General features: G+C 48.7%; 5 protein-coding genes across 5 annotated transcripts; all 5 read right to left on the bottom strand.

The window, feature by feature from the left end:
• Positions 1–101: 101 nt before the first annotated feature.
• Positions 102–1,397, bottom strand: TEOVI_000674000 (fatty acid desaturase, putative; the record flags this gene model as incomplete). Its single annotated transcript, XM_067220215.1, has 1 exon — positions 102–1,397. One exon carries the CDS (start codon positions 1,395–1,397, stop codon positions 102–104), a length of 1,296 nt encoding a protein of 431 aa, XP_067076316.1.
• A 371-nt stretch (positions 1,398–1,768) lies between these two features.
• Positions 1,769–3,343, bottom strand: TEOVI_000673900 (NLE (NUC135) domain/WD domain, G-beta repeat, putative; the record flags this gene model as incomplete). Its single annotated transcript, XM_067220214.1, has 1 exon — positions 1,769–3,343. One exon carries the CDS (start codon positions 3,341–3,343, stop codon positions 1,769–1,771), a length of 1,575 nt encoding a protein of 524 aa, XP_067076315.1.
• Positions 3,344–3,892: 549 nt separating this feature from the next.
• TEOVI_000673800 (TFIIH basal transcription factor complex helicase subunit, putative) lies at positions 3,893–6,304 on the bottom strand (the record flags this gene model as incomplete). The annotated part of the gene is made up of 1 exon (XM_067220213.1): positions 3,893–6,304. One exon carries the CDS (start codon positions 6,302–6,304, stop codon positions 3,893–3,895), a length of 2,412 nt encoding a protein of 803 aa, XP_067076314.1.
• A 313-nt stretch (positions 6,305–6,617) lies between these two features.
• Positions 6,618–8,846, bottom strand: TEOVI_000673700 (cullin, putative; the record flags this gene model as incomplete). The annotated part of the gene is made up of 1 exon (XM_067220212.1): positions 6,618–8,846. The coding sequence occupies one exon, from the start codon at positions 8,844–8,846 to the stop codon at positions 6,618–6,620; it is 2,229 nt and encodes a 742-aa protein (XP_067076313.1).
• A 1,101-nt stretch (positions 8,847–9,947) lies between these two features.
• On the bottom strand, positions 9,948–10,445 carry TEOVI_000673600 (uncharacterized protein; the record flags this gene model as incomplete). The annotated part of the gene is made up of 1 exon (XM_067220211.1): positions 9,948–10,445. The coding sequence occupies one exon, from the start codon at positions 10,443–10,445 to the stop codon at positions 9,948–9,950; it is 498 nt and encodes a 165-aa protein (XP_067076312.1).
• Between the last annotated feature and the right edge of the window lie 108 nt (positions 10,446–10,553).

Here is a 10,553-nt window from a genome sequence, read left to right as displayed (position 1 = left end):
CCCCCCCTGTTTCCCGCGCATCAACGGTTTTCATCTTCTCTCGACCATCGCGAACGAACCGAATGTACCGCGCTCGCCACAAAGCCTTGAGGGAAAACATTTCACTCATTCAAGTAGCCCACTTGTAGGTGATGGAGAAGGCTCTCTGCACCTGCCGAGTGCTTATGCATTCCGCTACCAAACTCCTTCGTGGCGTCTTTACCAATATAGAGGTCAAGCACCTGCCTTCCACCAGGGTGAACCTCATACCATTGGAACGTTTCGTTGTCGTGAGTATAGCTTGTGCCAGTGTTGAGTGGTTTGTCGAGATCAATAACCCTGTTACTAACCACTATCAATTTCCTTCCCTTCTCTACCAAACTATGAATATCTTCCCATGTGTACATCTTCGTCTCAGCCGGTTCACACTCGTCCATTTCCCTCTCCAAGATGGCAGCCTGCTTCAGGAGTCGCTTGTACTTCAACTTGTTCACGTTCAGTTTAATTATATCGTTCGGAGTGCGCACAAGTCGACTCGCCAGGCCCACGAACTCACACAGTCGAATGACCCACTTTGTTGGATCGTAGTGATACCACTTAATACCGTTGCGGTAATCTTGGCTGAATTCGTGATGAAAGTTGTGATACCCCTCGCCGAAGGTGAGGAGAGCGCAAACCACAGAGTCGTGCGGTGTGTGGCGGTCCGAATACGTTTGTACGGCACCAAAGAGGTCCGTGTGAGCGAGACTGTTGATGAAGAAGGTGCAGTGATGTACGAATACAATCTTCAGGATAGCTGCGTAGAAGTAACCGCCAAGCCAGTCACCCCACCCAAGGCCACAGACAAGCGTCGGGAGAATTATGCCAGACGCAATGGCCATCTTGAAGAAATGTCGGTGCTGAAACTGGATGATGTTGTTGTACTTGAAATCGCTAACGTCAACCCTGGCCGGTATTGCATAATTCTGCTTCATGATCATCCACCCAATGTGCGAGAAGAAGAAGCCACGAGTCGCATCATAGGGGTCCTTGAAAGTGTCAACATACCGGTGATGAATGCGGTGATTGCGGCACCACCACTTGGCTGAACCTTCGAAAGCGCCCGCACCGGCAAAAGCACAAATCCACTGGAGGATGGGATGCGCAGTAAAACTCCTGTGGGAAAAAAGGCGGTGGTACCCTACGGTAATACCGATCATACCATTAAATATGTAGAACAAAACACCCACAATAAGCGTGTTAGTCTGCAGCGGGACACCCGCCATCAAGGCCCCTATGCCCATAAGTGGCGGGAGGGCCAGCACAGCAACGGCAACCCAGTTAATTTCATAGTTTCCCTTTGACCACTGTGGAATGTCATATTCAGTTTTCTTCACGGCCGGCGCGTCACAGACCTTGCTTTCCATTGCTTCGCTCATCTTTATCCTTACTACTGTTAATTATGCGCCTTCACTTTGACAGTAAAAGTAAGTAAAACTCCCCTTCTCTACTTTTCGTATATTCCCCCACAGACTGACTGCGAGACCAACCCACACTTGCAGCGATGTAACTAATAATTTGAAATGGGGGAAAGTGGAGTTGCGTTCAAAGGTGGAAAAATGTGAAGCACATCGAGATACCAAGAGAGCAGCTGAAGTATATACTTAAACGCAGTCGTGCATCGCACACGGCAAGGAGAACACTGCCCTCCTATTTACCATTCACTTCTCTCCCCTCCACCTTATCGTGCTAACTATTATTTTACCGGCATTATTTTTTTTTAAAGGTTCGCAGCGGGAAATTAAACTTTTTAGTGGACCCAAATTAGAACTTTCTTGTCCTTGGAACCAGTGGCGACCCGCTGGCCGTCGGGACTCCAGTCAGTGGAAAAAATCTCATCGCTATGTCCCGAGAGATCTTCAACAAGCTCGCGTTTGGATACTGACCACAGTTTCAGCGTGGAGTCTCTACTCCCCGAGACTAGAAGCCTAGAATCCAGACTCCAGCTGACATGATACACAGCCGCCACGTGTCCCCTAAATGTCGTGATGAACTTCCCGTCTGAAGCGTTCCACAGTTTCACGCTCTTGTCGGCTGAACTAGATGCGATCATGGTACCATCGGGGCTGAACTGGATGTGGAAAATGGCACCCTGATGGCCGGTCATTCGCCCGAGTGGCGTAACCTGCTGCTGAGGAGACCACAGGAACATGGTATTGTCATCAGAACAACTAACAAGTCGCTCGCGGCCATCAAGTCGTGCCAACACGTCCTGGTAGCGCGCTGTTGCGTACTGCTGCATCTCCTCACGGGTATCGAACTTCCGGCACTCATGGTCGAAGGCACCAGTCCTAATGACGAGGTCTGTGCTTAATGCAATGAAGTTCACCCAGTGTGCGTGTCCACGAAGCACGCTGCGGGGGGCGCCGTTACTTGAGTCCCAAATAATTATGGTACGGTCTTGGGAAGATGAATAAATTCTTCCCTCCCCACCCCACTTCACACAAGTCACACCCGCCTGGTGCCCCGAAAGAGAAAACTGAAGACCAGTCACGGTATGCCAGACCTTAAGGGTCGTATCTTTGCTAGCGGACACAAACCGATTGCACGAGGAGTTCACATGCAGAGGCTCCCACGATACATGGGTCAGATAAGCTGAGTGCGCCTTGTGACGAGCTCCCTTGTATTTGCCACTTTCCCCATTACCTGACCAAACAATGAGAGAACCATCTTTACTCCCACTCGCGAGGTACTTCCCGTCTGGGGACCACGACAACACCTGAACCCAACTGGTATGTCCCTTGAGTTCCTCTGTTGGGGTCAGTGTATGCACATCCCAAAGCCGTATTTCTTTGTCACCACCACCCGTGGCGAGGAGCTCACCATCGGGCGAGAAGCTCACAATAAGCACAGCCTCACTGTGGCCGTCAAGTTTCCCCGAACAACGTGTCACAGGCCGCACCTTAAACTTCGCTTGCGGTTTAAACTGAATTTCAACAACAGCTTCTTCTGGCAACTCAAAAGTCAGTTTTTCCACGTCTTGTGGTCTCACGCGCCTTCCCTCCTTCAACATGGTATCAACATAATCATCCCGCTGCTTCTGGAAGAGCGTATCCCGGACACTATCGTTAACTTGCTCACCTCCTATAAAAAACGCATAGGGCGTTCCCTCTGCTTCTTTTCCTATCATGCTGTTGAGCAGGTCGTCCAGCTGCTTTGGTGTCGCGTTAACTGGCAAGAGGATTTGCGTTCCCACCGGTTCCCCAGTTTCACTAACAAGGCGCGTCATAACGACTGCATTCCTCTTTTGGTCCTCATCACCAGAGTCACCAGCATCGGCGTCTGCCACGACCACTTCGCGCCGTTGCTTCTTTCGGACTGGCATTGATACACTCGAGCGCGGTACACAGTCGGGGTTGGTGTACGATGCAAAAGTGTTTCTGCTAGGTAAAAGGAAAAACGAAGCAAGGAAATGCCGAAAAAAAAATGCACGTGTGTCTCCACATACACGCAAGTAGTAGGGAAAACGTTTACACTCCTGTTGTTTTGTGAAGGGAATAGTAATAATAACAACAGCGAAAGGCGTAGAAGGCAAGCCACATACCTGCATGTATGCCAATGTATACTGCGTTGGGGGTGGGGAGTTGACAAAAACCCATCCAATATGGGCAAAAATCGGTTTTACTGCATCTCTATCACCCTCATGTAGTGAAAAAGAGGTACACATTCACCGGCCTCGAAAGTGGAATATATGTCGACACTCTACATTCCCTGAACCGATGCGCGAGAGCCCAATGTCGATGCACACATGAGGGTTACAGACACGTTCCTGCTTGCCCTCGTAACAGCTCCTGCCGCCAACACAAAAACTACCGGCTACAACTCCTTCACTCCCGCAACACAGACAGAAGACGATAGGAAGAAATAGATCAGATCACTCTCGGGACCGCTTTCTGTAGTCAGGCTCTCTCACCGGGCGAATGATCTCTTCTGCCGGAGGAGGCACTGTAGTGGTTGCTCGGCTCTCATCCACAGTCTTCCGACTCACCGAACTTTTTGACGGCTTAAGGAAGCCCTTACGAGCGAGGGTCTCTACAGAAAACAAGGTGGTGCCAAGGTCCCGTTTGTACTCCCAAGGTTGGGCCATTTCTTTGAAGAAACCCCTGGCAACTGCGACCGCCGCGTCGACACTAAGATTTGTGTTCTCCTTCAGACACTGTTGAATCCATATTGGCAATTTCTTGCGTTTGTCGTTCAAAGCAAATCGCCGGTCAACGAGTAACATCATACCGTAGTCTGTCTTATTACGCAGCACACGCCCAATGCATTGTGACGCCTGCCTCATGGCGTCGAAATTACGATACTCACTGCCAGGGATACCTAAGCAAATCTCCATCCAGTGTATCCGCTGTCGCAACGGCTCATCGATTGGGGGAAGAAAGGGAACACCAAACATCACGACCGCTCGCCCATAGTGACTGTCAAAGTCAATTCCCTCAGCAATCTTCCCTCGTGCAATAGACATAAAGATTGCCCCACGTCCGATATCACATGCCCGCCGATAGCTTTCCAGTGCTGTCGCCGTGTCGTCAACGGATTGCGTTTCAACAAATATGAGTTTGTGCCGCGAGAGTTCCTTCAAAAACCCGGATCGGTGCCACCCAAGAAGCACCTCGCTCATGTACTGATAACCAGTGAAGAAACAAACAATACCGTCTGGTACTGTTTTGGCCAGACCGCGTAAGAGGTCCTCGTAGGCAGCCGATACGGTTGCCTGAGCCTCCGGATTCTTACGAACGACGAAACTGCTTGTTACCTCTTCTGCGGTAATGTTAACACTCTCACTGCTCCTCGTCACCACCACAGGGGCAATGCACTTCCTACTCAAAGTCATCTGGAATGACTTTGCGATCACAGGTGAGAAACCAAGCATCTTCGGATAAATGTCCAGTGGAGAAAGAGTACCGGACGTTAGTATCACACTCCTGTATTTGGCGAATACTTCCCGCAACGCTAGAGAAGCATCCACACAAACTAAACGAATAACGGGGTCCGGGATGGTGGGCCTTGTTGGATCACTCGCCTCACATACAACAACAAACCCAGGTTTCTCGTACCGATCGTCGGTATAGTGGGTGGAAAGTGTCATGAACATCTGCGCAATTAACGAGACATTGTGAAAACTGTGAGCGCTCGTTATCTGGAGAGTATTCAGTAGCACCTTCAGACGCTCTGTTAGGTATCTCAGATGGCGAACATCTACAGAACACTCCTCCTTCACTTTTGTTAAAAAGGTAAGTGGATCGGCAACATATGTCCGGGATATCCGGCACACTACACGATGAGTGAAATCAACTAGTCGCTGCATAAACGCCAAGAAGTGATTTGCTTGGCGTAGACTCCCTGGAATCGCCTCCTCAGCAATATCTTGAGGTATGTTTAGGGCTTGGACAGACACGCCGGCGGTGGACTCTCCGGAGCGTGCTAGTTCGGCCATCGCCAGGCCATTCACAAGCCTGTCATACTCTTCCTGTAATTTTTGCCGATTTGTAGCCTTCATACGATCGACAGCCTCATTAAGCTTCTTCACATTATCTTTGGCCTGAAACGCATCATCTTTTGTGACAATAAGGGACATTGCCTCAATGCAAACATCATCCACGTTGTGCGCCTCGTCCATCACAACAATGGTATTCTCATCCATATACTCTTTCGTCACCTCGGCCACGATCGGGTCTACAATGTAGAGGAACGAGTGAATCACAATATCCGCAACCTTTAGCGCCTTCCTAGCCAAGTAATAAGGGCACACATGATTCTCTTCGCCCAGTCGCTTCAGGTCGCTCAGGGAATACGCCCCCGGGCGGAGATCAAAGCCTTGATTTTCAAGGGTGTCAAAGTACACACAACGCTGGTCAGTCTGCCACGGCGCAGTAAGGCTGCGGCACCCGGCATCCACATCATCTAAATGTCTCCTAGAAACAACACTAGGTTCGATGCAAAGGTTCTTCTTTGCGGTTAGGCAAACCCCGCGCAGTGGCCGGCTCCCTACTTCCTCAGTTTCCCATAAACCCAGAATTTTTCGAAGTTCGCTCGCAGTTTTGTCCACCTCTCCGACAGTTCGGGTGCAATAGACAACCTTTCGCTTCTCGTCCGCGTGGTGGTGCAGATAAGCTATCAGTAACGACAACAGTGTAGTCGTTTTACCAGTTCCTGAGGGCATCTCAAGAACCATATGCCCCCCCTGATCTAAACCTTTCTTGAGCTCCGTCATATATTCCAGTTGCTCAGGGTATATGTATTCGTAGGGGAACAACACCGGCACGTCTTCAATGAACAACTTCATTCCGGCTGGCGAAGTGCAGTGTTTAGTAACAGCAACGACAACGATCATTGTAGAAGAGGGGGGAAAAAGGAAGGGAAAGGAGATGTAAGCCGCCGAATGGTTGGGAGGGTGCACCAGTAGCGCAACGACAAATGAGTTAATCACACACACGGACAATTATGTATTTTGACTCTTCGCCCGTAAAACAAATGTGAGGTGTCCGTGTTTATGACCGTCCCCCTTCGTTCCACAACATCTCGCACCACACGTGAGCTCTTCCGCCTGTCATTTAAATATATGTCTCGAAGGAACTGTGCAATGACTCTGGCGTACATCAGGCGGCATACCTGTACAACCCGGGTGTGTTCGCATCACGTTCGATAAACTCCTTACGAATTAGTTCCTCTATTCGTTGCTTAACCAACTTAGGATCGGCGGAAAACGTTGGAAGCAGTCTTTCCTTACATTCCTCCACGAGCATCGAATGCTCAAGGACGCGACGGCTCTTCATAATGCGAACCAAGCAGGCGTCTATAGCGGGCTTCCTGTCCTCCTCGACCTCCCGTGCAACCTCTTCACTCTGGGCAGCAACAATATTTTGGTCCCTCCCCATTGCTATCTTCATCTTCTTTAGTTTACTAGTAAAATTATCGTTCACGATGAATATGTCATGCAAGGAAACAGTTGGAAAGTTCGACTCCCTAATCAGGATGGATGCCTTCACCAAGGAGAGTAGCACAGGCTTCGCATCGTCGAATGTCATTCCAAAGCGCCCTACCACATCGTCGACCGTTAGTTGGTTGGCGCCGTTAAATGCTAAAAGCACCCAACACTGCAAGCCGGGCATAACCAGCGTCTTTGGACCCTTCTTGAACGCAGCATGTACATCTCCACTGCTGTTAGAATAGGACCAGGTGAGCACACGCCCCCTAGTGCCTTGAAGGTAGGCCGCCTCGAAGGAATGTAAAGCCTCGGAAATGATAGGGGGAGGTGTGAAATTTTCACTGTGGATCCGTGGTGGCCAAATCCCTTTCTTGAGCACCAACGCATCGAAGGCGAAGGGAAGCTTCACGCCCATCGCCTCAAGCTTATCTGCAGCCCTAAATCCCTCAGCAACGTCCACGTCGTGAAGCATTCCCTCAAGATAGCACGTGCTAGACACACCACAGCAATGACTAATCCGATGCGCAAATGAGCGCTCAATATTGTCATCAAACTTCTTTTTCGGGGACAATATCCTCTGGGCGAGCAAATCACGTGAATGTGCAAGGAAAGTGTCACGGTCGGTCACATACGAAAGGGCAGTAATAACCCTATCCAACTCCTCCTCCTGTGAAGAGGAGCACCCGCTTCCTTGAATAATGGAGTCAGCATAGTGCGCCAGTAGCTCGCTCATAGGCACAAAACGCTTCACTGTCTCCGTTAGGCGAACACCATCAGCGTACACCCGCTCTATGCCCTCCTTCACAGCCTTTAGCATTGCTGTGTCACCGTCAAAACATTCTGATGACAACGTCAGGAACTCATCCTGAAGTTTCATTATGTCTACAACGCACGATTTGAAGTCGATATCTCTCTCCTTATTATCATATTGTCTAAGTTTCTCGCTGCCTTCGGCGGTTATCCCATCCCTCGTCAAGTCTGCTAGACACGCAAGTGCCTTTTGACGTCTAGACAACAAATTGTAGTAGAGTTTGAGAAGGTTCTTCTCACGGCTCTTTAGCTTGGCGATGAAACCGTCTTTTGACTTCAGTAATTTGTCCAGCACAACGCTAGAATCCAACAATACCTCCTCCACCTGAACCATAACGGCACGCTTATCCTCCGGGGGGAAATAATAGGAACATCTCACATCTTCGTCGTTGTATGCTCCTTCAATTTGCCGCAGGAGTTCCGTGTGGGAGCTTGATTCGCCCCACTCCGCCACTAGCGCAACATAGTAGTCCTTTGTCAGTTCTAGGTACTGCTTCAAAAACTGTTCATTGTATATTTCCTGGCGTTGCTCAACGGTTACTGAAGAAAGCAATTCTATAGCCTCACGAACGTCCTCACGGTTTACACCCTCGCCTTTTCGTTCAGCAGTAAGCAGTTCATGGGTCACCCGAACTACCGTTGGCACATACTTCTTCAATACTTGCTCATGAAATATCCTCAAAGCAACCTGCCGAAGGGGAGGCTTAGAGAAGTTGACGATATAAAACCTTGAGAGATACGCGAAAGCATTCACGTTCCACTTCATCATTACTTTGTAGCGCTCCCACACCTTTAGGATCCTGGCGAATAACTCCATTTCTGAGGGGGCGGATAAGTTGGAGTGTTTTAATAAGTAACGGGTAAGCATCTCCTGAAAGTCTACGTACAGGAGCTCCTCCGCACCTGAACCCATCGGGTCACGGGGGTCATCATAACCTGTAATCCTCGTGGCAGCATTGTATACAGTGCTGTAGTGATTCATACGCTTACTGATAGTTGTGTCAGACCTGAACTCGTTGTCGGTCAATTCGCCGATCGCCTCAAAATCGGCTTTCATACGCCGTATGGCCTCAAGGTCTTCCTCAAGCATAGCAGAAAGCCCTCCGTTTAAAAAAGCAAAGAAAAGCACTGATGCGTAGAAAAGAAGGTGATCCGGAGCAAGCAATAAGAGCAAATTCTGGGAGAAAATTAGTATTGAGAATGCATAAAACCCAGCAAGACGTTCGGCGACGACAAACCACCAAAATCTAACCAGCAACTAACTAGCATCGTCGTTGCACTGAATACAGAGTTACATCAATACCTAGTAAGCACCTCGAGTAAAATATCCGTTTTCTACGACTCACTAAACTGTTGCATGTTCAGCGCTCCTATTTTTTGTGCAACTTCAATCTCGAGTGTCACAGGCAACCTTCCTCCTTCAGCCCACTATACCATAGCCCCACAAAAAGGATCCGGGAAGTTATAGGACCAATCCAACAATACTAAATGAATAGCACACAAACCGTCAGAACCAGCACGCATCCGTACTGCTAACAAATTACCCCCATGTAAAACATACTGCCAGTAACCAGAGCCGCTACGGAAGTATAAGTTCATGCCACCAGTCCATCACCCAACGAGTGCCAGCTGCCATTTGGCCGTTCACCTGAAAATTGGATCACGGTGACTGGTCATTTCACTTAACACTCAGGCCTCATGCGGTACGTCTAAGGAGATCACTCACTTTCCCCCCCCGGTCTTTCCACACACTTCTCCTTCCCACATTGCCAAGGCATCACCCCACCACAGCCACACGAAAACAAGTTGTGTCTTCCTCTTAAGCGTCTTATTTCACACCCAGTCTCTCAAATCATACATCCACAGATTTTAAAGTAGCACACTGAAGCGGACGAGCTACTTGTAACTACCTCGGTTTACGACTCCCCAAGCTATCCATTAACAGCAGTAACACTCCAGAAAGGAACTGGCATCCAGTGATGCCTCGAAGTTACCACAGCTGTTGTTTATGTTGTATATTCCGCGATGCGGCTGGGAATAGCGAACCGACGGAGTAAACGTCAGCAATATAGTCGTGAGTGTTTTACGTTAAAACGTGAATATGTCAACCGCGGGCAAAAGGATGAAGACCACTTCGCCAAAGAATTGACTTGACACAAGGGCGCTTGTCGTCAAATGTATTTCAAATAAACTACTGGGTCGAATCTCCAGATTTTGTTTCCATCATTATCGTATCGAACTCTCTCTCCATGTCAGCAATACGGGAGTAAAGGGTCTCGCACTCTGCCTTAACCTGAGCAATAGCCTCTTCAAACTCAGTCTTCGTCTTCTTTAGTTCTTCGACAAGTTTCAACTTCTCTTCTGCCAAGCGATTGAGTGTGGCATCCATCCTAGTAGCAATTTCAATCTTAAACTTTTCGTCGTTCTTGTACTGACGCGTAAAATCAGTCAAAATATCAAGTCTATCCTCAGTTGCTGCGTTTGCGTCACCCTCACACTTTTCAAAGGTAGACAAGAGATCATCGCGCGATCGCTTAAGTATCGCAATTTCCTCCAAACGATCCGCATGAACGGCCTCCAGTGCTGCCAACCGCAACTTGGCTCTCACAATTTCATCATTTATTTGCTGATCCTCCTCCGCAAAATCGTTTTCTGTCTTTGTAACTTTTCTGTTATCCTTTGGGGGCATGCCACTACATCGAAACAAAACACAATGCAGAGGAAGGTAAGTACAGACCGCTACATATAACAGTAATAAAATATTTAAGGAAAAAAGGTACAATACAAAAAAGATATT

The sequence above is a fragment of the Trypanosoma equiperdum genome (genome assembly GCF_001457755.1).
Source record: "Trypanosoma equiperdum strain OVI genome assembly, contig: ctg_1079, whole genome shotgun sequence".
In the NCBI taxonomy this organism is placed as follows: domain Eukaryota; phylum Euglenozoa; class Kinetoplastea; order Trypanosomatida; family Trypanosomatidae; genus Trypanosoma; species Trypanosoma equiperdum.
The sequence above is the reverse complement of the archived record's forward strand: the minus strand, read 5'-3'. Positions and strand labels throughout refer to the sequence as shown.